This window comes from Ochlerotatus camptorhynchus, unplaced genomic scaffold, assembly GCF_037179485.1.
Source record: "Ochlerotatus camptorhynchus isolate MF236.1 unplaced genomic scaffold, CSIRO-AGI_Acam_v1.1 ptg000086l, whole genome shotgun sequence".
Lineage (NCBI taxonomy): Eukaryota > Metazoa > Arthropoda > Insecta > Diptera > Culicidae > Ochlerotatus > Ochlerotatus camptorhynchus.
This window is the reverse complement of record NW_027040576.1, coordinates 2,465,636-2,492,891: the sequence shown is the minus strand read 5'-3', so window position 1 is coordinate 2,492,891 and position 27,256 is coordinate 2,465,636. Positions and strand designations below refer to the sequence as shown.

Sequence of the window (27,256 nt, the reverse complement as noted above, 5' to 3'; positions counted from 1 at the left end):
ATGATGAAGTTTGCACATGTTTATCACCCATCAATCATCGGAGCGGGTCCCCATGCCAATTGTAATCAATTCGCTGATTGCCCCACGGACCTACTTCCATAGTTGGATACTACACTTCAACCAGACTAGTCAGTAACGTCACCGCAGTCAGTAGTAGCAGCAGCAGCAGCAGCAGCAACACGAATAGCAATCACCATAACTATGTAAGTACACGGACGGGAGCAACAAGGTTCGTTACCGTGTGTGCCTCGCTAGGTTGACCTGCCCTCTGATGCTAGGTGCAATTCAAATTACCAGCCTTGTACACCGACGACGACCGATCGACCCGAACCTGCTTTGGCGGCGGCGTGACCAAATCAGATAAACAGTTGACACATTCTTCGTCCCATACGCGCACGCCGCACTTCCATACTACCATAGAGGCTAGGCATGACACATTTGATGTATCGTGCATGACCCCTGTATGTGTGGCTATTCCCGATTTTGTGCCTCGATGGTCTGGTGCTGGGGTTGAGGGTTAGCTGAAATTAGCCATATCCATAGACCCACTTTAATGCTTAATAAATAGGCATTCGGTTGCAGTAATGACCGTTCGTCCCTCCGCGGGGAACTCTTGGCGGGTCAATTGCAGTAAAAGAATTAAATACATTGTGCGTGTTGCTACTTTCTTCGATGCGAACTACCACCACCGGAGAGTCTGATGGAAGAGTGGGGCTTTCGTGTTTGTGTCATTCTAATGGAACTTGGTAATACATTTTATTATTTTATTGCTCCTCTAGGCTTGGCGCGAGCGCTCGTATCTCGCTGGGATCTGAAGAACGTTACTTTAGCTGATTGCCGTGTTTTTTTTTTCTTCAATGATTCTCCAAAGTGGATTGCCACATTATAAAAAGCTGGTTTTGAGGGTGGAAAATTTTGCACACTTTCTCGTATAGCAGCAAATCTTGTGCTAATTGAAACACCTTCTCTGACTGATCGTTTGCATTATTATTCACTCACAGTTCCGGGAAAGTTCCATCGATCCGGGTTGGTAGCCGGTTTGAATTCAATTTGAAATTCTAATACCATTAGCTACACGCGCATCGTGAGTTGAGTTGTCAACTTTGGCGTGTTTCTGTCATGTCACCCTCGATCCGATACATATCTAGCAACTAGCAACGACGATGATAAAAGCGAAATGAAACCCAATGCTCATCTGCTGACATGATCCACATATAATCTTTAATTAACTGTGCCGTTCGTAAAAAAAAAAAAACATACCATGAACCGTTTTCCCATGTTGATAATGCTAGAGATAATGTTCCCCCCTCGTCTGAGGAGAGATGGACTCGTTTGAAGACAAAGTGACACTCACTTGCTGCTGCCACCGACTGCTTGGAGTAGACATACACCCGATCCGATCCAACGAGACTCATCAGAAAGTTGACGAACCGCAAAGCACTCCTCTGTCCGAACGTAACAAACTAAAATAATAAAATAAAATGTACTCACTCGAAAACAACACAACGCCGAATGGAATAAAAAGTGAAAACTCTAAATGCTGAAGAGGGAGTTACATATTTACTATATGACAAGGAGGATGGGAAGTGCGCCCGCGTGAGCGAGCGACCGAGCGCCCGTTGAACAGCACTTTTCAATTAGAAGCGATTATGATCGAATGGGTTTTTGTGCGGTCGACCACTTTATCCCATTCAAGTACCACCCGGTGGGACACACAGGAGACGAGGCGCGGGGGGAGATACAAAAACTAACACCCACTCGGGATGAAGATTCGATTAGAGGGCAAGGTGCGTGATGCACTTAAGCGGCGGCGGCGTTACGAATTGTTCTCAAAAGGTTTTTTAATATTTTAAACAAACCGATGGCGCTCAGTACTGCCTGCCCACTGACTTACCGGTTATGTCCGCTGCTAAGTGGCTGGGTTTCAGAAGCTCTGGGGAATATATTAGTTGCCCCAGCGGAGACGATCATAAATTAGTTGTTAATCTGTTAACAGCTTACAATGTGATTATAATGCAATACTAATGCTGCTGAAGAGGCTTTTAGCATCAACTGACAGGAACGTTGTTCGTATAACGTCTGCTTAGCTAACTGTTGGATTACTCGGTGGATTGAAACATGTTTCACAAGTAGGTATTGCCAGGGTTGCCAACAGCGTTTCAAAAATAACCTGCAATATACATCCATAGAAAATGGAAGAAAACTGGGTCCTCGTATAACATTGATTTTCTTGCAAACATGATATTTCTTTTTACTCATGATGAAATCTATGGTTCAGATTTTTTTTTTGTTCAATTTATTTATTTGGTTGAAAAAAAACTTTACGTATCAAACAAGTCTTTAAATCAAGGAAGTTGTAGCACACTGTTACAAATCCAATAAAATTGAATTAAGGGGGTAGTACACTTTGAACGTCCAAAAAGTAAGGCATTTTCGTTAATTTTTGTAAGCAATAAAACACTCAGGGAGGGCAAATATGTTATAACCCATTTATTTGTCATCCTTCGAACAAAAATTTGTATTTTTTTGAACTCGATTGGCGTCTCCCCGTGGCCGGTGCACCAGGCCGCGCGGGCGTCCTCGCGCGGAATTCGAAAAAAGGCGTGGGAAAATACTCCTTTCCATGTGATCCTGGAACATAAATCGAACAAAAATCCTGATTAGTAATGAAATTTGGGTTAAAAATACGTGTTCCGATTTTTTTAAATTCATTTTTTCAAAAATTGTGGCCTTAGGAAAAAAAAGTCCATTTTTTCACCCTAAAAATGCTTACAAAATCGTGGATTAAAAATCCATTTTTGACAAAATCGAAAATGTGGATACGTATTTCTAAGCAGAATTTAATTTTGAACAAGAAAACCTAGGCAATATCCAAATTTGATGATAACTGGTTAGAGCCAGTTTAAAAAACCCCGTTTCGAGATAAACGCGTTTAAAGATACATGTTACATGTTTTAGGAAATCGCTTCGTTAAGCGGTAAGGAATATTCTGGCTGACTTGGAGTCTTTTCTAAATTAAAGTATACATCCCAAGGAACATTTTAAGCCAAAAAAATGCATTTTTTTGAAAAATCAAAGTGTACTCCACCCTTAACTTGTCAAGTGACCTACTGTAGGTTATTAGTCTAATCGAGTATTAACAACATAAAAATCCCATTTGAAATTGTTCTAACACCCCCAGCATTTAGACTTATTGTTAAAACCCGATTTTGAGTAAGTGCCAATAGGCTAAAGGTCACATCAGTTCGATTGGTATCGTGTTCTCTCGACTAGAACAAAGCGACCTAGCTCTGGTATTTGGTGACTACAATCAGTCTGGGCTCTCATGGAAAGTTCCTGCAAACGATCTTCCTAGCATTGATGTTCTTCGCTCGAACATGCCCGCCTCCTGCTGTGCTCTCCTTGGTGGTTTCAACCTGCATGGCTTAACGCAAATCAACTCGATACTGAATAGCAACTCTCGGCTGCTTGATCTCGTTCTGGCGAACGAAGCTGCAGGACTGGAACATTCTATCCTAGAAGCCCCAGAGCCTTTGATTGGCATCGACACCAATCATCCTGCGTTGCAAGTTTCCATCAATAGGTTCCTGTTCGCTACGATAACCCCCTTGTTGATGTACATGAGCTCGACTTTCGTAGAGCAGATTTCGTCGCGCTGAGTCACTCGCTTGCCCAGGCAGATTTGCAGTTCCTTGACACGTGTTCATCTATTGATGAAGCCGTCAACTACGTCGCAGAGGTCGTTGGCCGGGCAATAACTAATTCTGTCCCATTGAAGAGACCCTCTCCCAAACCCACATGGTCCAATGCTCGACTACGGAATTTGAAGCGTCGATCAATAGCGGTGCGGCTTCTTCATCGTTCTATGGATGCTCATGTGGGCTGCAGTTCGCGGGGAGCCTTTCGTTGTGTACTGGTGAACACCACCACTCACCACGCGGTGATTGAATAAACACCGTTTGGTGAGACCGGATGGAATTCAACTTTGAAATATGTGTTAGGGAAAACGCTTTTCGCAGGCAATCGGTGATAATTTTAATTATCATAGCAACAGTTGCACATTCGTGCAATTTTCAATAGTGGCATTTTGAAAAATACTTAAGTCTTAAATTAAGGGGAAGCAGACCGCTCCGAAAAAAAAATTACGTTGTCATTTTTCTAAAAATATTGAAAAAAAAAAGTATCAAAAATCTAAAAAAATCACATTTTTTCTAATTTTTTAAAGAAAATTCACGTGCAAAAACATGTTTTATAAGTCATTATGGCATAAAGTTGGACTCAAAAAACCACAAAACATCAACTTTTCGGTTTTTCTGAGAGTCCAATTTTTTTTAATGATGGGATAGAAAAAATTTTTTTGCATGTAATTTTTGACAAAAATCTGAGAAACTGATTTTCTTGGATTTTTGATAATTTTTCCCAATATTTTTAGAAAAATAAAAACGTACCGAAAATATTTTTTTATTTTTGGGCCGGTGAGCTTCCCCTTAAACAGATATGTAGAAATATTTCTGATCGATCGGTGTTAAAATTATTGAAATTAGTTAGGGGCAGCTGAGTTATTAACGTTCAAAATCTTTCATAATTTTGTTACATGTTCCATTTTTGGTTTTACAAAGTGTACCCCCATATAGAAATCACAGACGTAGTCCTACGTCAAAATCGTAATGTTTCTTGTTACTGTTTTGCTCAAATATAGCAAAAAATAATGTGTTTATCAACTTGGTTGCTTGAGAAGAAATGTTCCTTGGCTTATTTCATGTGAAATGGATGGAAAAAAGAGCGTATGCACTGTTTTAAGTGACAGTTTCAAATGAAAAAATAGCAAAAATATACTTTTTTCACATTTAGACTATGCAAAACATATGACGGACACATCTGCCTACTATCCTTTAGTAACCAAAAGATAGCTAGAAAAGCTAGCGTTCAGATAGGCTTTAATGTGTTTTGCGATTTTTTGCGAAAGATGTTGAAATTAGGAATAACAAGTAAAGTGTTCTTTGGAAAATATCAGTTTCTAAGTTATATAATCTGCGGTGTATACTGTAGCAAGCTTCACAATGCCTTTTTCAAAGCACACCAACACGCACACACATACACACCCGTACCATATCTCTTATGGTTCATGAGTTATAATTTTTTTAAACAAGCAGGTTAGGGTGGCCCCTAGACAATCGGCATTCTTTAAATATCTTTTTATACGTTCATTTCTCGGGAAATTTTTATACTTTAAGAACTTTTTATGACGCATATTTTGGCTAAGTTGTTACCTCTTTTATTTGAAAAGTTATGGCTAGCTTTTGCTGAAAAATATTACTTTTTTTTTAATTGAATTAAATGCTTTACACAGTAAAAGCCCTTGCTGTTTTTTACAAAAACAAAAATAAGAGAAAACGATGTTTCCTATGAAATTAAATGTTTGAAAATCGGTTTGCTCCATTTTGAGATATTGATAATTGAAAAGAGCAATTTTTTCGAAGAAAATAGCCTTTAACTTTCTAATTAAAAAAGATAGTAACCTAGTTGCTCGAGAAAAAATATGCGTCATCAAAAGTTCTAAATGTAATCAGAATAATGTTTTTACGAGAAATTAACGCATGAAAAGATATTTAAAGTAATCCGATTTTAGTGGCCACCCTAACTTGCTTATTAAAAAAAAATCATAACCCATGAACCATAAAAGATAAAAACGTTGTGTCTTGAACAAAGTTGCTTTGAATTAAATGTTCTACAACTGTTTAGAACGCTGCTTTGGTCGATCTCAAATAATAAAAAAGTTTGTATTTTTAATTCACCAATTTTATGGACCACCCTTATTTTACAAACATAAAAAGATTGAACAAAACATATGAAGCAAGTTTACCTAAGAAACCATATACCTAAAACTGACGGGTTGCGCGCAAACATTTTTGTCTTCCTAAATACGGCTTTGGGACCATTGTGCATTGGTTCTGGCTCTACTATACTCCTTTTTGTGACGTCTTGATTGTCAAGTTTTCTTCGTACAGCTAAAACACATCTATTTCAACGGTTTTATGCCTATTTGCAACAATTTTGAGGTTTTAGCCAACTTTTGTTCTAAGGGGAACCACTGTGCAGTGGTTTCCTTCTGCTTGGAAGACCTCCCATATGCTTCCAGTGCACAAGAAAGGTGATAAGTCAGATATTTCTAACTACCGTGGGATAACTTCGTTGTCAGCTGGATCTAAGTGCCTCAAAATAATCGTCAATGAAGTACTGTTCAGCTCTTGCAGGAACTACATCAGTGCCTCTCAACACGGATTCTACCCCAAACGATCACTGGACAGCAATCTGTGTGAATTTACCTCTTTTTGCATCGGCACAATGGACGATGGAGCTCAGGTTGATGCTGTATACACCGACATAAAGGCTGCTTTTGACACCGACAGGGCTGGCAAATGTCATTTTCAATGAAAGATCTCACGCGATATTTACAGAGATACTTCTGTCACTATCATTGGATGAGAAAACGATGATAGAGATTTTCTTCAAAATCTCATCGAATTTTTTGTCAAGACAGAACGTGACAGTGTTGTGATCATCGTAATTACTAGCTCATTTAATGCTTTTAAAGTTACTTATACCGAGGAAATCTTAATAATGTATTCACTCTACCGATTACATACGGTTGTTTGCTTAAATTCAACTAAATCAGTTCGAAAAGTTGATGTCAAAACCACATAAGAATTATTCTCATGAGTGCTTGAGTGCTTGAAAAATGACAAGAAAAGTAGTGATAGGTAGTTTCGTCTCGTGATAGTGAGAGGACCTGTTTTCTCATCGTCACATGACGGCCGTGATATTTACCAGCTCTGGACACCGTGAACCACGATATTCTTCTTGCCAAGCTACTTCGACTAGGCGTTTCCAGCAGAGTATGTAATTGGCTTCGTTCGTACTTAAGCAACAGGCAACTCGTTGTTAAAATAGGATCAACAGTGTCTGCTCCGTTTACTCCGTGCTCTGGTGTGCCTCAAGGTAGCAACCTTGGTCCATTGTTATTCGTATTATTTTTCAATGACGTGACGATCCTTTTAGCAAATGGGGGACTGCTGATTTATGCAGACGATTTGAAAATTTATCTCATGAAGCCGATTGAAGGCAACTTCAAGAGTTACTGGATCGATTCGCTCATTGGTGCTACTCCTGCTTCCTCAAAGTGAGTGAATCTATCATCTCGTATCGGCGGTGCAAAAAGCCTATTCTGTACAACTACACGATCGATGGACAGGAGCTTAAGCGCGTTGATAAAGTGAAGGATCTTGGAGTGTTACTGGATCACCAACTCACATTTAAGATGCATTATTCAGCTGTTGTTGACAAAGCCAACCGTCAATTAGGATTCATTCTAAAAATCACGCAAGACTTCAATGATCCACTTTGCTTGCGTGCTCTTTATTGCTCTCTAGTTAGATCAATACTAGAATTTGTATCGGTTGTTTGGTCACCGTATGAAGCTGTGTGGATGTCCAAGATCGAATCTGTGCAACGTAAATTTGTCCGGGCTGCACTACGAAGTCTACATTGGCGTGACCCAGTAAACCTACTGCCTTATCAGCATCGTTGTGCCTTGCTGAATATCGAACCGCTGGCAAATCGTCGTAAGATGGATCAAGCTGTATTTGGAGCTAAGATACTTCGCGCAGAGATTTATAGTTCAGCCTATCATGAGCCAGTATGAGGATTTATGCCCCAGAGTGATTGTTGCGGTCACGACAACTAATCCAACCAACTCCGAGGAATACTTTATATGGCTCCAATGACCCTTTGAACTCTATTAGCAGACGGTTTCAAGAAGGGTATCATGTTTTTGATTTTAATATGTCTACAAACACTTTTAGACAACGTTTACGATATCTGCTTATATTTAATTAAACTATGATTAAGAATATTTCATTAAGACCACGATGTCAGATGAAAGATAAAAATAATAAATAAATAAATAAATAAATATACATACATACATCATTTATAAAAGCTGTACACCAAAACAAGTAAGCAAATTTTTGGACGCCCATCTTTTAACTGTCTAAGTTGAGCTGTAACATTTAACATAACGTAGATTCAATCAGCGCTCTTTTTATCTATTGTAGGAGACTTAAACCAGTAATAGAAAAATCCTTGGCCAACATTTGATTAGGGCGAAACTGCTTTTGAAAACAATGTCTTCAACGGCCGATTTTTCGCAAATAAAAGCTCACTCCTTGAACTTGACGTCTAAAGTGAAAAGATTTAACGCCATCTGCGGTGTTTGATTTTTTCTCCCGGTCCAGAAATTTGTGGCATCACGAGTGATAATTTAAATTTTAGTTTATTTACGCGGTGATGATGTTGGTTCACTCGCAACTATTTTTGAAAAAAATAAGTATTTTCGAACGAAAGTGTACCATAAGTGCTTCTGAACGTGTTTCGCAGTTGGGTGTGGTGAAATTCGTGCATTCCCGTTTGATTTTGGAAATCCGTATCACAGAATTGCCCACCGATTCCTTTTTTTGCCGTTCGACGACGATGGGTGTGCTTTCGCAAGCGTGACGTTTGTTGGATCCGTTTTTTTGCACGGGTGTTTTTTTTTTAGTAACTAGCGTAAAGGCCCAAACGCAATGTGGACGGAAGCGGAACGGAAACGGAAAGTTTGACAGTTGTCACAAATGACATCAAGATGGCTAATCGAAGTCGATTGGGTTCCAACAAGCTTTCAATCCGACAAGTTGGCTTACTGTGCCCGAGATGTTTTTAAGACAGGTGGGCGGGAACTCACGGTCTCCCAGTGTTGGTGAGTTCTTTGCCGTTAATGTTCACGAAAAGTTTACTATTTTGCCACACAGAAATTCAAAACAAAAAATTTTTATCTGCGGATTTGGACTGTTTTTGACCTGTTTCGTACGACCGAAAGGTGTATGCTGGTCACAAATGCTGTGCCAAACTGATTTCCTACGCAATTAATCAATCTTTGATGTGAATTACACTAATAAACAGGAGGAGCATTTCTTATAGCAAACTTGCCATAACAAAATGGGCATGGTTCATTTAAGTAAACAAACTAACACTTCTTCCGACTGTGGCACCTCTCTTACTCGCCTGGTACTGTGCCTGCGATTTGCATTGAGTGTCGGAGATTGTGAGTTAGCTGAAGGATGTCTCGTTGGATATGCCCAAGTCTGGACGGGCGGTAGCTGGTGGCCGTGAACGGTTCCTGGGGAAAGCACTGGGTGCCGGGCAAAGGTGTTTATCCTAGACAAATTGTAAGTTACAAATTCTCTGTTGTCGTTGTCGTAGGCGCCGTCGTACTCGCTGTCGTAATCACCGTCGTAGTCGTAGGCAGTACCGTTAGTATATTTAAAATTAAACATCAACCGCTGAAAATATGAATTATCGCGTATTCCAAGTGAAATTCGAGAACGTAATTTCATTTGAATAGCTTGTTTAACCAGGTCTTAAACAATCGTCACGTCGGTCATAGCTTGTTATGATTGTCTGAACCATGCGTAAAGAGAAAATCGAAACATTGAACGTCGTGTGAAAGTGGATCTTAATGAAGGCCTAAGTACTCTTTCGTAGCTTTTAGTTTTAGGATTTCAAAGATCGTCGGTTGCAGTGGCTTGCTTACTGAGGAGAAAAACGCGGTCCCAGATCCTTTCATATTAAAAATATTAAAATATCGCTTGTTTATCGTGTATTTTGTAAAACTTTTCGTTGTCGTCGGTGCCGGGTTTGAATAGTTATAAAAACTTGAGTAACGCTATAATGTTATATGAGAAGCTCGGTGGCCTTAGAGCAACCGTTTTTGCTTACTGAGCAGAACATCATGAGTCTAATCTCAAGCCCATCCACATTCAAGATTCATCAATGATTAAAAAGGAGCTCGTCTGCCTAGTGGCAAACGTTTTTGCTTACCTTCTGCTCAGTGGGTTCAATCCCAAGCTCCTTCGCGTTATACGATCGTTAGGACATCAATTCAGTTTATCGTTTACCAAAACGAACCCTGCTGCTAACCCAACCCTCTTACCCAACATCCCTGTGATTCCTCGTGGAAGTGCAGAGGACTTCTCGGCTTCCATCAAAGCGAGTGTCACGTCAACACATTCCTACCCGTTCCTTTCTTGACCTGCGTTCAGGCGCGGCTGGCGCTGGTATTGCCTAATTCGAGATCACCAGTTTTTACACATTGAGGATGATTGCTAGTCCCAAGCATCGTCTATTGGTTCTCTGTGTAATTACAGCTGGGCGGTCAATCATGCTCATGCTCATGCTCATGCTGTAGGAGACTTAAACCAGTAATAAGATCTAGCGTACTTAAATGTGCACACTACAAAAAAAGTCGTGTAAATTTGGGTTCCCTGAGACCAACACATGTAAGCGGCCCTTTTGACATAAGAATCAGTTGAAAGAAACGAGAAAATCAATTCAATCAAACGTACTCATTGTCGAGTTGCTTATGTTTCGGTTTGAGAACACTTAATTTTACATGAAATGTTTGTGTATGTTCCATGATTTACGTCCAATATGAATTACGTCTCGCGTAAAAATAGTTATTTCTAAGTGTGTGGAATGAGAATATTAAAAATTAATAAACAAATATTTGAAAAATATTCCTCCTTCAAATGTGCTAAGATAAATGTTCTGCGCTCAAAAGACATACGATTTGTTACGCCCGTCCGATAAAAACCTGAGTAATCATTATCAGCCGATATCACAACATTTGATTTAGTTTTCAATTTGATCTCAGACTTTGCTCGGGAAGTACGCAAAGTTTCATACAAATCGGCGAAGATTGATTCAAAAATTATTTTATTTTCGCTATTTTGCCTAGATTTAATCAAATTAATTAAAATTAATGGAAAAAAATCGTTTTTAAGAAATAATGAAGAACGGCCCTGCATCCGCCGCAACAACTATTTTATTTGCTTTGATTTTTGATAACCGGTGTAAGAGTTCAACCCAGATACAGATACGAATTGCTTTCATTTCCTCGGACCGCACTTACCACCTGCAAATTAGAGCACTCGGAAAAACCGCATTAGGAAAACAAAAGACTTCGCTTGGGGACCTGCCATTGATACCGTCCGCTTCGGATAGCCATACATGGTTGCTCTACAATTACCCACTGACCTGTCCCACTGGGGAAACTGGGAACCACTATCCAGGCATTCGTAAAACACAACTCACCGGCTACGGAATCCTCCACCGCAAACTTGCGTAGGCTGTAATGAAATAAATTATCGAAATAGAACATCATTTTGTCAAATTAGTGCCTTGGGAGGCAGCAGCGAGTGACAATGTTACGTGTGGCCAGACAACTGGGAAAAAGAATTGCACGGGGAAGGAGGAGGATCCATTCATTTCCTGTCGTCTCCGACACATTAGCGAACGATGCACTATGCACTGGCTGGGAGAACCCTTTGATTTTCTCAATTCCATTGAGAATTAGTTGACGACTCGACGATGGACGACGATTAATGATAATGAAAACTTTCAACCCACCGGCGAATGGTAATTTGATATGGAAACGTGCATTTTTTCACTTATTGCCTGTTGGCATGCTGCTGTGGTTTTGATATGCATTTCTACTCTGCACCGTACGGTACCAGCAGGTAATTGTTTCACGTTGTTGGTACCGAGCTTTCATTGATAAAGTTTAAAGTATAGGTTTATCGGAATTTGATTATGACAATCAGACGGAGGGTTCATTTTAAGCTAATTTGCCTCGCAGTTCGTTTTGTGTCATTCTGTGGTGCTCCATTTGAAATTGCTCTATTCTGACAGCCGAAGTTGATAATGATAAATTTCAACAACTTCTGCCAATGTTTCACTCACTAAGTTTTTAATATTTTTTTTTCATACGCTAATAGATCTTACTTACCAACGACCGAGTCCATAAGGAGGATCCGCAAAAAAAAAACCAAAACACATGGCGCGTCCCAACCGAAACCCCGACCAAAAACATTCAACAAACGCATAACGCGAGTAGGATTTTGTCCATTCAATTTCAACCCATAAATTCAGATCAAATTATCATGATTACGTGCTCAATTGTTCGTTGCAGCTTAGGCTTTGGCCCGGGTTGTGGAGCGTAGAACGGGCAGGCAAGAGTAAGCACGAAGCAAATGAAACGTAGGCCAACTAAAAAAAAAAGTGCTATTAATGCAAGTTGAAAAAAAGCCTGCTGTCCCGTAACAAACTCGCTGACGGACGGGTTCACCGGGTTTCGGGAGGTGAGGATTTTTTTTTGGTGTGCCTTCGCGCAACTCCATACTAGTCTGGAGAACATCTGACAATTCTCGACAGGAGTGGCAGCAGCAGCAGCAGCGTCGGTTGGTGTGCTCGGTGAAATTCAACCGTCGGATTTTTTTTATCCCTCCAAAGTCTAGCACTCGCACCGGGCCATGGAATTAAATTAATTCGAGAACAGATATGAGATTAAAGAGACAAAAAATGTAAACTTTCCATAAACAGTTTCGTGTTCGATGATCGGCTGAAGGTGAAAAAAAAAGCGGAGTTGAATTTGAAGAGGGTCTCTTTTTTTTCAATAAATAAAGAATGGAGTTCTGCAAAAAAATTATCTGCATTTCGATGAAGATAAAAAAAATAATCTATTGTCATTTACATTATCCGTTAAAATTTTTAAAGCGTGCTCACATTTTTTTGAGAATATGGTGCTTAAAGTACTCAGTTCCAATTGGAGTGCAGAAGCTTACAGGGTGTCTACTAGACTGATGCAAAATTTGAAATTATCGCTCCACAGTGCTCAAACGATTCCAAATTTGGTCCTGATTAGTCTCCCAATATTTGAACTCATTTAGTAAGAAACTGACTTCACACAAACCATTTTAAGTTTATATGGAAATTACTATGGGGAAAACATAATCTCGCTTCATATATATCGCATAATTCACCAGTTCACTCTGCTTTAGAAAATGATAGCTGCGCTTGTTGAAAATTTTCTCACCTACAACTTTGTTCAAGACCCTCTTTTCGATCAAATGTAAGGAACATAAGTTATTAATAATTCAAGTCACTGATGTCTTATGATTATGCCCCATCAACTGTTCAGCAGGCAACATTGGTGTTTCTGGCGCGAAGAATAGAGTACAAAAATCATGGTTACTAAATAGGTCACACTGCAGAATACAGTGTTGCCCACAATGTATTTGCTTAATAATGTCATAAGATTATCAATCTCTTAAATAATTAATAACTATTTAGTTTGACGCTTTACTGAAAAACGATCTTCTGTAAAGTTGAAGCTGAGAAAATTCCCCATAATAATAGCAACTTGTTAACAGTATAATATAAACAAAAGGCTAGAGGACAATGAACAAATAGTTTGGTTTTCCCATAGTAATTTCCATATGAACTTCAAATGGATAGTGCCAAGCCAGTTTCTTATCAAATGAGTTTTAACTTTCGGAGGCTAATCAGGACCCGATTTGGAAGCGAAAATTTCAAATTTTGCATCATTCCAGTGTCTACGCATTTTGTTAAAAAGAATTCCCTGTGTTTTTCATGTTTTTCCAAGACATCAACGGCAAATTTTCAGGTGGTCACAGCACTTAAAATATGTTATTTAGGGTAAAACAACAATTTAAGTGCCACAGTTTTTTTAAGACATGACAATCAGTTCTAAAAGAAATCATTTAGAGCTTAGTTTTCTTAAAATTAGCTTGTTTTTCAACAGTCTGGCACTTCAAAGATTGACAATGTTGGCTAGAATTCTAAAGAAAAGTTTAGCTCAAGAGATTATTTCAATGAGTTCTTAATAAATCATGGGGAATTTAAGGAGTACCCTTGCAACATTCTAAGAAGAATTTGACAAAGTTCTGAGGAAATTTTCAGCAGTGTTCTGAGGAAAGTTTCAAGAAAAATATTAGCAAACTTTAAAAGCAGGTCGGAAGTGAATTTCAAAAGGTTTATGAAAAATGCTTATAGGTGTATCTGAAGAAACTGTCATGAATATAACATTAGTATTTTATATATAGAATAAACTGAAGTGCGAGGTTTCATGAGAATACCAACAATACTGTAGAGTGAATTTCGAAACATTAGATGGTGAAAGTTTAAAGGGAATTCCAATGGCAATGTGTCAGAAATTTTACTTGAGAATATATAGTTTTAGATCCCCACAATTGGGTGGAAAACAAAATAAAATTGTCGATTTTTGTGACTTTTGTGAATTTTATTCCAAGATGGTTTTAAAATAATCATAAGTGCCATTTTTTTTATCCAATCCTAACCCATACCCAAAAATCTAAAATAAAGTGTTTCTAACAAATGTCCAAGTTAATGATGATTATTAAAAAAAAAATGGTAGATCTCTACCACAACTAAGTTTTCAAACATTATTTTGAAAGTTGTTAAAGATAAAGATATGATATGAGATGAGGAATTGGGAATGCTGGTGTTCAGCTAATCGACGTCTAATCTAATTCTCCATAAAATTTATTTGTTGCCCCCCCCCCCCCTCATTAACTCGAAACCTGGCTACGCCTTTGCCTCCAGGCGAACAGTTAAATTTTGAAATCTTCCAGTTTGTTTGAGAATTTATCCAGTTTTCTCCAGTTTTTCATTATTTGTGGTGATATATTAGAAAGTATGATTACCATTACCTAATCAATCAGGCTAAGGCCTTGTTGACCTCTGCTGTCATAAGAAGACGACTCCACTCTACTCGATCCATGGCCACACGTATTCAGCCTCGTAGTCTGCGAATGGTCCGCAGGTCACCTTCTACTTGGTCGATCCACCTTGCCCGCTGCGTGCCTCTTCTTCTTGTATCTGTTGAGATGCTTTCGGGAACCATTTTCACTGGATCGTCGTTCGGCATTCTTACGACGTGCCCAGCACCCTTATTCGCTCAATTTTTGCAATGCGGACGATGGATGGTTCTCCCAGCAGCTGGTGCAATTCGTGGTTCATTCACCTCCTCCGCGCTCCATTATCCATTGGTCCTTCACGAGCATAGTCCAGGTCTCGTAGCCATAGCGTCTTGTAGATAGTGAACTTCGTGCGGGGGCGTCCTCCGGAGTCAAAAGTAGGCACGATTCCCTGCCATAATGCGCCTTTGATTTTCTCTGCTGATATCACTTTCGTATTACCAGTGAGCCCAAACACACGGACTCGTCGACCACCTCGATTTCGTCGGAGGCTAAAATTGTCTCCCCTAGAATCTCTTCCAGTTATTTATTTCGTCTTCGATGCGTTGATTGTAAGCCCAATCCGCGTAGCTTCAGCCTTTAGTCTGATGTACGTTTCCGCCATCGTCTCAAAGTTCCGTGCCATGATGTCGATGTCATCGGCGAAGTCAAGAAGCTGAATGGACTTCCTGAAAAATGTGCCACTGTCTCTATCCCAGCTCCCAGTATGATTACCAGTACATAATGATTAAGGGGCTGTTCATAAACTACGCATACTGTTTTTGAGTCGTTTTATACAGCCTCCCTCCACTCCCCCTGCATAGACAATATTTTTGGAAATTTGTATGGATTAATGTCACAGCATCGACACATATTTTGCAGGTTTGATATTATGACAGTTAACTTAATTTTATGTCACAGCTAACCGAACTGGTGTTCAGTATTAGCATCCAATCAGTACACACCAAATTTAAGTTTTTAATATCAGTAAAACGGATTGCTGGATCATGATTAACGATCCAATGCTTTACTGAAAAGCAGCAAACGATATTTTATACCGAAAAATTCAGCTAACATAAACTGTCATACAAAAGAGTTGTCAAACTATTAGCATCACAGTCGTAAGTATTTTTGAATTCGTACACCACCCGGAAGAGGATTAAAAAATTATGTAGCTAAAGCGCTGGCTCGAATACTGCATGTATTTTATATATTATACATGGAAAAGATTTTGTATTTATTATTTGTATATTTGTATCAACGACCTCAGAAGCTGGAAGCTCCTAGTGAAAACGAATTTGATTTACACGAGTTTAATAGTTTAATCATCAAAATGCTGCCAGAATTTTTGAATTCCTGAAAAATCAGCAAAGAGGTATAGCTGGAACAATTGCTGATTTTCAGTAGAATGTTGTCATTTTGACAGCTGATCTTTCATCAAGTCTAAAATCTGCAAAAATTTGCTGATTTTTAGCGATTTAAATTTGGTGTGTACGTTTCAGAACAATGGAACCATCTCAAATCTTGCCGTCAATATTAACCCGTAAAAGCCCGGCACAAATCTGTTATTTTCAAAAATTTGTATCTCGGAGATGTCATGGTTGAAAAAATTGAGATTGATTCCGTATGGTCATATTTGACACGTCCCATAATCATATCAAGCGACATATCAAATCATGTCTACTCGACAAAATATGGCCAATGGCATGCAAAATGACAATCATAGAGACATATGGTCATTGTAGAATAAGTTTTAGATATTTCGGATCATGGTTCCACCTAATCATATTTGATATTTCTGATGACCATATTAAGTGACATTGCCACGACAACACCCACCGTCGCAATTTAACTGTAGTCGAACGAGCTACGATTACCACAGTGGCCGATCAACCATCAACGAAGAGGGAAGACAGGTGGAAAACGTCATTGGAGATCAGAACAATGATCAATGATAAACGTGAATTAGTTTAATCTAGTAATTCAGCCATTCCGTAGCAAAACGATAAAAAGGATCTCAGAATTTCGTAAAAAATGGTAGTCTTGCTTCTTATCGCTAAATATTAAACCCATTTTTTTGACATAAGGGTGATTATTTCCATGTTAGGGTGATCCAAACAATTACTTTAAAAAATGGCTTTCAAGATCAAATGGAAGGAGGAGGGGTTAGAAATATGTGACAAGAAATGCATTAGGTATAGAAAAAATGTGACCCTGAATTTCGCGTGACGTGATAAATGCATGCTCCCTAATGGGCTTACAGTTTTCAGATTCATGATTAATGATTATCATATCATAACGATACATCATCAAATGATATCTATTCGACGAAATATTAATCACCACTTGTTTTTGGCTTTATTATATCCCCTCTTTGACTTTACGCCAGCTCTCAACTTCCACAATTTTTCCATCCCGAAAAATCCATAAACAGGACAGGGAATTGAACCCAACCACCTACAGGTTAGTCTTACTTTAAAGCTGTGGCTTTACCAACTGAGCTAAGCCACGAAATCAATTACACTCAAAAAAATCATAAAATAAAATGGACTCCGTGAAGACGGCTTCAGATGTTTCAGAAAACGATTGTCTATTATTTCTTGGCTCTAAGATTCCAAATATTTGGAATCAAATTTATAAGAAGACAAATTAGTTACCATGAAGTTATATAATCTTGTTGGGGTTGGCAAGCAACTGTCAGTCTATCAGCCAGTTTCATATACGCGAATAGAAGAAACATTCATCTACCTGATAGTGATGTTGGGCACTATCTACGTTCCACAATACCACGTTTTGAGAGCTTTTTTTTTGTGTGTCACTTTCACGTTCTTGGGACATTCGTGACTTGTCCGGGGGTGAGATTTGAACTCGTGACTTTGGCATGAGGGGTGTGGATGCTAACCACTACGCCGGGGTAGCCTCCCTTTTTGAGAGCTTTTAAACATGACCTCCCGCTATACAAACAATTATCCATACGCATTACATTTTGTATGGACTGTGGATATTCTCCAACCTCCCTTCCCCCTTAATCCACCAACTTCCCTTCTTTGTTAATTCGAAACCTCCCTTCTCCATTAAACATGAAAGACTTTCATACTGGGCGGCTGCTTGTTTTTACTTTGTCCTGGGCCCAGGCCCAACTTCTATCGACTAGCTTGATGTCTTTGTTGAGGCTCTTCTCTCAGCTCCACTACCATGAGCCTCAGTTGTCTCTGCTGCGTATCTTGCTTGATTCTTATTCAGCACTGACAAAAGTGATAATTTTATCACTGTTTGCAGGAAATCGACTTTCATTAATGGGGCAATACTAATCAAGCGCTCACTCCTTTGCCAAGCTCATACATTGATGGATGAGTGGATTTGATGTACGTCCTGTAAATTTGTCAAAATTGAGTTGAATTTACCGAATATGAAGTAAATTGATAGCGGTTTGCCTCAGTCTTAGTCAGACATCGATTTTCCCCTGATTCGAAAACACCCATATTAAAGTTGAGTTCTATTGGAAACCGTATGTTGGCAACTGGATTCAAAAATTGGGTGGGCCAACGATTTCCAACTTCTACACATCATCACTGATTTGAAAATAAGATAAACAATCACAAATTGTTGAGATACAGTAATAAACCGATTATGACATCCCGCTTTTTGAAAATCTTTTCTAATATTCTACGAATCTCATGCGCTTTTCCAGTGGTCTTATTGCATTAGATTATACCTTGAACATCCATCATTAATATGAATGAGAAAGATTTGGAATTCCGGTTATGTGTAGTTATATAACAATAAAAGCTAGATGCGTGGAGGGGCTAACAACATCGGGTCATTACTGTATTGTTAAAAAGATGTTGATCAAAATCTTAAAATGTTTTCAAAACACTAGTGCCACCTAGCAAGATGATTTCCAACTAAACTGTCCACAATTCAAAAGGTGCTGGCCTCCTGAACAACATTGGTGGTATCTAGCAAAGATCTAGAGATATCGACACGAAATTCATAAGAACAATAGTGTCACCTAGTAAGAGATTTGCGAACTAAATTGTCCACAATTCAAAAGGCCTTAGTCTGCTGAACAACAATGCAGAAAATAGCAACTTTGTAATAATTTATTGTTTAGTAAATCATCTGATAAAACAGCCTTAATGAATATCTAAATTACGTTCAATCTTCTTACTCAAATTGAGGCGTGGCCATACCAACAATGAACACGGATTCAACCGATGCAAACAAACGAACCATTGCAGATATAGGTTGGTTATAACCATACAGAGTACGATGAAATCCCGGCTGCATCAGGGAACTCAGACACGGAATTCAAGGAGCGATAGAAGATAGGAGCAATCGACGTCACCGTTGAGTAATTCAACGACAAACGTAGCTTGTTGTAATTTTCGTCTTCGATCAAGCGTTTCAAGACCAAGCAGACGGCATCTAGCGGGATACGCTGGAAGGTTAGATGGATCACGCCATGGTAGATTCCTGAGAGCAAGCCGTATGAACCTTTTTTGGACTCGCAAAGCAGATTTCAATATATCGAACTAGGATTTACGAGAAATTCATTAGAAAGCTAGTGTCACCAGGCGCGAAAATTCTAAACCAAACTGTCAAAAATTCAAAAGACTTTGGCCTCCTAAACAGCATTCCAAAAAACAGCAACTTTGTATCTAGCAAGTATCTCGCGAGATGTCAACCCAGCATTTTCACGAAATTCATAAAAAAAAACGCTAGTATCACCTGGCGAGAGGAATCCGAAATAAACTAATAACAATTCAAAAAGCCTTGGCCTCCTCAACAACATTTCAGAAAACAGAAACTGACAAACAAAGATCTTGAGATGATTTTTTTTGAGATGATTGAGATGATTTTCTCATGTGAAATGTGCTTCGGAAGATTAAGAAAAATAAGTCCACCTTCGAAAATCGTTGATTTAACTTATAATTTTTAATTTAGGCAACAACTTATAGTTATTTTTTATGATTTTCGTTATCTCTATTACTGCTCATTGATGAATTGATGAGATTAAAGTTATTTTGAAGCAAAAACATCTTGAAAAACGAAGATAGTAAGAAAACAAATGTAATACTGACAACATGGCGGTGACATAAACATTGATTTTCCATAGGCCAATTGAGAAAAAGCAAATTTTGCTTTCATGAAATCGCTAACCAATGCAAAACGTTTTCATTCGGCTGTAATGAAGATAATTTGCAGACTGAATTGTTTTTATCTGACGCCATTTTGCTTGATTCTATTCCGTTTAGTTTTATGACGGCATTAATGGTGGCAGTGCCTGAAAAAAGCTAAACGGCAAAATTTGTTTACCTTTCGATAGTTTTGTTGTGCGATCATTGCAGCGTTGGATCGACAAGTTGCGTGGCATCCTCGATGAGGGCGATAATCATCCATTGGAAGCATTTAATCAGGAAGTGTATAACTTGGAACAGTTGGAAGCTCAATCATTTTCAAAAATTTTCCCTTCTCCCAGATAATGCGAGGAAGTTAATATGCGCTTGCTTGGATTTTTTGGATCAGTTGACCCTTTCGCCGAATGAAATCACTGCTATAGTTCGGAAGACAGCCAATTTTCAGCTGACTGACAGCTTCAGTCCCAGTTTGGCAGTGATGCATGTTATTCGGATCATCATCGAAACGGAACTTCTCGAGAAGTCTGGTCTCTTTTTATTCAGAACGTGACGCAAACGCCATTGACAATATTTTGTGTATTCCTATCAATTTTAAGCGTCTAATCACTTCACTTCACTCTTCTAAGTCGACTGCTCTGTTGTTTTTGACCGGTTTTGACGGAGCTACTGGACCTCCCAGGTAATTCTAGAATTGGATTCCTTTTCGCTTCTGTTGACATAGCATGGATAAAATTGTTCCTCCTACTATCGCTAGTATTATTACTCGACTATCCTTCGGCATTTCCTAGTGATTCTGCGTTTAAAAGCTACAATCGATTTATTTTATCTCTATCTCTAGGCGGATCCATAACTTTAGTTTATTTTCTAAATAGCGGGGAGCTGTCGTTTACGGATGGTTGTTCCGCTTGTTTCAAATGTTAACCCAGAAATAGCCTGGCTTTTGGTTCAAATGCCAATGATGGATGAACTCAACACCAGGCGCATAAATTAAATTTTATAGCAATTATGCTCTCAAATACTATTATTCAATTATAACTGGAAGCGTTTGGTACGGGAGGTCCACGCTTTCTTCCTTTCCCTTGATCTCAGGTTGTGGAGTGGTTTCAGATATTCATTTCTGACATCAACTTGAAATCCTCTCTGCGGCACATGCTGCGCAGTTGGCCTGGCCGTTGACAAGAAAAATGACGGATTCGTGAAGCCGTCATTTTCCAGGATGCTTTCAAAGTATTGGCTGCGTTGGTGTGAGATTAGATTAGATTAGATTAGATAAATAGCGGGGAGTTTTGTGATACGCTTTATTGACACCAAGAAGCAGTAATATACGCTTTTTGATCCCGTTTGAAACCGAACGGTTTTATAATTTCTTTTATAATGATAAAACGCCTTTATGAAATATTTTGACGTGACATAAAAAATGGGGGCTATCCCGGTGTAGGGTTAACATCCATACGCAAAAGTCAATAGTTCAAATCTCACTCCTGGACAGGTCACGAATGACCTAACACTCTTGGGTGACTACACACTACGAAAAAGTCATGTAAATTTCCGTGCCCTGTGACTGACTTATCCGGAGTGATTTGAGATTTGGGCGTAATTGATTTTGTAAACAAACACTTCAATTACAATTTTTCTTGAATAAAAGCTCAATCTCACAAACAAACTATACCAAATGATAGAGGAATCATTCCTCTACCTCATAGTGTTATTACTTTTCGAGATTGAGCTTTTATTCACGAGAAATCGGTGATTGACGTGTTTGTTTACAAATGCAATTATGCCCAAATCTCGAATCACTCCGGACATGCAAGCGGCCCAAATGACATAAGAATCAGTTGAAAGAAACGAGAAAATCAATTCAATCAAGCGTAATTTTCGTCGAGTTGCGCATGTTTCGGTTTGGGAACACTTAATTTTACATGACATGTTTGTTTACGTTCCATAATTTACGTCAAATATGGATTACGTCTCGTGTAAAAATAGTTATTTCTAAGTGTGTATAATAAAAAAAAATAAAAATAAATGCCGAGCAGGTTTATGATTGACTAACTGAACAGTTTTATTCAATGACAGAATGCTGCATTAAAAGCATTTTAATGCAACAGGTCCGTACCATCAGACAGCAAAATGCTAAACTACTGACTAAGAATGTTTTGCCCTATTAAATGCTGTATTTAAACTAATAAGATTGCTTATTGCCATTATAAAACCACAATAAATCAGTGTAAAAGCCAAAAAGCTGCTAAAATGTTACTTGGGTATTTTGAAGAGATTTGTCCATAGAACAATATTAGTGAAGACATGTATAACGTTTGAGCTCAAGTTTCTCGACAGTGATCAAACATTGAACTGATCTATAAATAGATCACTGGGCGTTAAGGGGCTAACTTTGTCTACGGCGTCATTTATGATTTGTGGAAAAATATCGAAAACGCCATTTTTAAGTTTTTTTGTGAGATTTAAAATGGTCAAATATTAGCTCAAAATGTGAATTATTGACCATAACAAACAATTAAGCAAAGTTTCATACAAATCGGAGAAGGTCGCATTAGATCGATTCAACATTTGGCATGGAACTGCTCGCCTGTCATTGGTACTAGCTCTAAATTGATAAAATACATTGCAATCATCGAAACTCTTGCGATCCGTGTCAGCTTTCCACCTAGCCTCCACAGATCTCTTCAACGATTGCACCAAAGTGCATTAAAATTTGCATCCGTTTGATTGAGGCGGTAATTTCCTCGCCCAATTAATTAGAACCATCGCACTCCGGGGGGGGGAGGGGGCAAGGACAAAAGAAGAACATGCATTGCCCATGGAAAAGGGTTCCGGTTAGAGCAAAAAGCCTGAAAAAATTTAGTGGGTTCTGGAAAATTATCGTACTTGCAAAGAGCACCACTCCACTGCCGGCGTGAAACAAAGACCCAGCAATCAACCAATTAACTCGTTTCGCGTTCCAGAAACAAAATATGCAAGAGCAAAGCCCGCCCGCTGCTGTCGTCGTCGTCGTCGCCGTCGCCATCGTCGTTGCTGTAATAATCGTCATCATCATCAGCTGCACAGCTCCATCACACAAACAAAAGGCGCATAAGGCACTTACAACTGCTGCGAGGGTTGCTGTCGATGAATAACAATAGACTGCACATGGGTACCTACTTTTGTGTTCATGAATATTTTCGATGGCAGCCACCACCCGTCCAACAGCTCTGGCGTGGGCTTTCTAATAAATATTAATTAATCCTTTTGCTTAAAATCAACAATTATCGCAATAACGCGGTATAATTACTGCCGGTTGAACCCCCACTACACCATCATCGCCGGGGCTGGCTGTTAGGCAGCGTGCAGTATTATTGCAGTGAAGGGTGTAAATGTGCGGTGACGTGACCATGCAAACTGAATGCACTTCCTGGATTGCAGGCTCAAAAAATTTCCGCAGATGTCACACACATTGATTTCCCATTTTTTTTTTCTGCCCCTTGTGCTGTCCAAGGGGACCTCAAGGTTCAACGTCTTTTAGTAGGTCATTACGACTGATTGCCCGCAGATTTTTGCTGTCTTTCCCGGCAAATTACTATACCACCGCGTGACCGTGCAACAACCGTACAATTTGCGTAAAGCTATCAATTTGGGATCCTCACTCTTGACAGCTCCCGCTCACGTGAGATTCCTTGGGGTTAGGGTTACCATGGGAAATTCAGGTCTCGCCTTATCAGAAAATTGACAATGAGACAAATTGAATTCAAACGTGGAATCTATGCCAACGACGACAATCAAAAGCTGCAGGTCTTCAACAACCGGTGCCAGCTGGGGTTTTTTTTAACTTTATTAAGGAGATTTTTAGCCTTTGGCTAGTTCATCTCCAGTGCCAGCTGGGGATAAAAACGCACAGTTGTCTCAAAATTCAATAAGGTCGGAACAAATCATAATTATAATTTTGTATTGAATATTGAAGGATTTCGTTCAATTTGCTACAACTTTGTCACAGAATACATTTCGATTAAATGAGCCGCTTTCGTGCTATGATTTATTAGAAAATTTAGATAGGAGTCAAATGGCCGAATTCATGCCTATAGCTAACAATCATAAATAGTTTCATGGAATTCTTAAAGGTAAAATCTAAAATGTGTGCGTGTGTTTTCTGACGTAGGACTACGTCTTTCTTTACTATATTCGCTGTAACTGTCCGGGTACAGTTGTTCATCGTGCAATACGCCGCATTTGGGGCCATGTTCATCAAGAGCGTCATCATCATGTCGAAGAACATCAAACTCGCTCATCGTATTCGTGGAGAAAGTGCCTACAGATCTCAAAATTCCCCAATTACACGGTACGGTGGACCTTAGAAGAATATGAATATGTGTGTAATCCACGCTAAGTGTGTCATCATCCCAAAGGCCTGCAGCTCGTTCCTCGTATTATCCGACTTGTATTCTTAAGGTATGTATAGAGATCTAAGCATAGCGAAAATTTCATATAAAATACTGATGTTTGACCAGCGTGAAAAATGTAATGACAAAATTCGCTTGGAATTGTAAAAAGATACGATCCAGTAAAATCAAGTTTAGTTTATTCACGCATGCAGCTGCTCGTGAAAAGAACCGCAGTTAAGCGTAAAGTTGACATTTAGAGAAATAGCGAATCTGTCAGATTTCCACTTCACCGGAGGTGTAAACTGATCGATTTCATGTCACTTGAACTGCGAAAAAGTCAAGAGGTGAACCAACCCAAGGCTGAAAGCCACTTGTATGAACAAGCTAAACTAAACAGAGCAAATTGTCAGGAATCGAATGGAATTGGTGTCATCTTGTGGAGGTCAGTGCGAGTTTGAGCAACTCTCTAATGAACTTTTTTTTTTTTAGAAGCTTATCTTTTTGAAATGAAAGAGATTATTGAGTTGAAAAAAGGTTGATAAAACGGATTTAGGGGCAAAACAGGATAAATGTAAGATTCTACTAATCTGTGCAAATTGAAACCAATTTTATATGATTCCTAAGATGTTTTTGTATTGAAAACCAACAAGGTTTATTTTCTTCACATAGAGACGAACCAGCCCACGGCTGAAAGTCTCTCCAATAAAGAAAAAAAAATCTTCACCACGATTAAAAGATTTACGAGTATGAACAGGAGCTGTTCAATGTTGAGACATTTTTGCATTTTTATCCCCAGTGTGGTTGATTTTTGTATGAAATTAATGCTTGGTGGCCTCACAACTGTGTATCGAATTCTGAGCTCCATCGTCGATGTCATCAGAAGCCGATATCAAGAGAAAAATGTAAATGGAAGTGGAGCAGGGTCGAGCAACCGTATACACTTAAACAGAGATCCTGAGTTCGATAAAAAAAATTACCGTTTTAGACCTAAAAATTACAGATATTTCGGTATTTTCTCGCTCTATTGCTGAAAACTGTAAATAAAATTACCGAATTTCGGTGATTTCACTTCAATTCAACGAAAACGGCAAAAAAAAATTACCGGCAGATCTGTTAATCAGCTTCATTACTGACTTCGGTGAAATATTTTACTGAAGTTTCGGTAAACAAACCTTTCCATTACCGAGTTTGGTAGTGTTCACAGCGAGAAACGTCAAATTCGCCATCTTGTGACATATCGACCTTAAAAAAAAAGTTGGAGGGTGATGTAGAAGACACGACCGCATTGTTGACGTAGGACTACGAAATTTTTGTTCGATTTTCTAGTTTGTTGTTTCGGATATTATTTTGGAATTAAGTGAATTTCATAACTCAACTCTTTTGTAGAAAGTTGTGGTGGCCCTGAACTGTGATGGTTTCTTTATGGCAAGCTTTGCTATAATCACTGGACCTCGTGCTTATTCGCGTTTATACATATCTTTTGCGCAGGATATCAGTTTGGTACGGCATTTGTGACCAGAATACCTTACAGTAGCATGCAACAGGTCAAAACTTGCCCAAATCTGCCAATAAATTTGTTTGTTTTACATTTGCTTATAGCAAAATACTGAACTTTTCGGGAACATTCCCGCCAAAGAACTCACCAACACACTTTTTGTTACATGCCTCATGCATGTAACAAATGAAATTTTGATTGCCTTTCATTTTGAACACGCCGGTAAAGTACAGAGACTCCTCCCATCATGAGTAGTTTGCTATCAAGTAGCGACACTGGCTCCTCTCCTTTTGTACTCTCTGTACTTTAAGTATATACTCTCTGTACTCTGTAATATTTAACGGTTCAGACGATTTCGAAGATGTCGCGCAGCAGGAGAATGCATACGATGAGGGTTTCTCAGTTTATGAAAGTGAAACGGAGTAAATTGAGGCTACAAATAGAACACAATTTATTTCCCAAACAAATAATTTGATTTTTGTATCATTTTGATGTATTTAGTGACAAATTGAATGGGTGAATCATGGGTTACTCTATATAAATTCTATTCCAACTCTTTTCTGAAATGAACTTGGTGGCCCTGAAAAGGGCCGTTTTGTTACCTTGGTGATAAGTTTTAACCTCCGAAACCGTACAGAGTGCGTCCCTGTTGCTTCAGAGTGTAGACGACATCCATGGCCGTGACGGTTTTGCGCTTGGCGTGTTCAGTGTAAGTGACGGCATCACGGATTTTTCTAGGAACACCTTCAGCACACCTCGGGTTTCTTCGTAGATCAGACCGGAAATACGCTTTACACCACCACGTTGAGCCAGACGACGGATGGCAAGCTTGGTAATACCCTGGATGTTATTACGCAGAACCTTCCGATGACGCTTGGCGCCTTCTTTTCCATGATCTTTGCCTCCCTTGCCACGACCAGTCATTATTGCTTGATGTTTGTCGTTGAACAGGTGAATCGATCGAAACTAAGCCAAAAGCGTAGTTAGAAACCTGTTTTATAGACAACCAGCTCTGCCGGTTCCATATTTTCTAGCTTCCCATTGGCTACATACAGTCATGATGATGCAGCTTTATCGATATTGGGAAATTCTGCGTGATAACATCCAGGGCCTGCCATCCGACGTCTGGCTAGACGTGGTGGTGTCAAGCGTATCTCCGGTCTGATCTACGAGGAAACCCGCGGTGTGCTGAAGGTGTTCCTAGAAATTATGATCCTTGATGCCGTCACCTGTACTGAACACGCCAAGCGTAAAACCGTCATGGCCATGGATGTCGTCTACGCTCTGAAGCGACAGGGAGGCACTCTGTATGGTTTCGGAGGTTAAACTTATCACTAACGTAATATTGGTGGCCCTGAAAAGTTAGAAGTCATTTTAGAAAAGAATTAGAATTGAATTTATATAGAATATCCCCTGCTTCCAAGTTAGGTTACAGGATTACAACTCTGGAGAGCAGCGGCGCCGGTGGTGTAGTGGTAAGCGTAATTACCTCTCTCTCAGGTTAGCGTAGTGGGAGCCTCCCTTAGCTCAGTCGTCAAAGGCGCAGCTACAAATCAAGATGAAGAAGAAGAAGAAGGTTAGTGTAATACATGGGTTCAA

At 39.2% G+C, this 27,256-nt stretch overlaps 1 protein-coding gene across 1 annotated transcript; it reads left to right on the top strand.

Moving 5' to 3' along the window:
- LOC135698444 (uncharacterized) lies at nt 1–26,983 on the top strand. The gene is made up of 5 exons (XM_065218421.1): nt 1–61; nt 103–203; nt 26,295–26,366; nt 26,435–26,636; nt 26,766–26,983. Exons 1-5 carry the CDS (start codon nt 1–3, stop codon nt 26,981–26,983), a joined length of 654 nt encoding a protein of 217 aa, XP_065074493.1.
- Nucleotides 26,984–27,256: the final 273 nt, after the last annotated feature.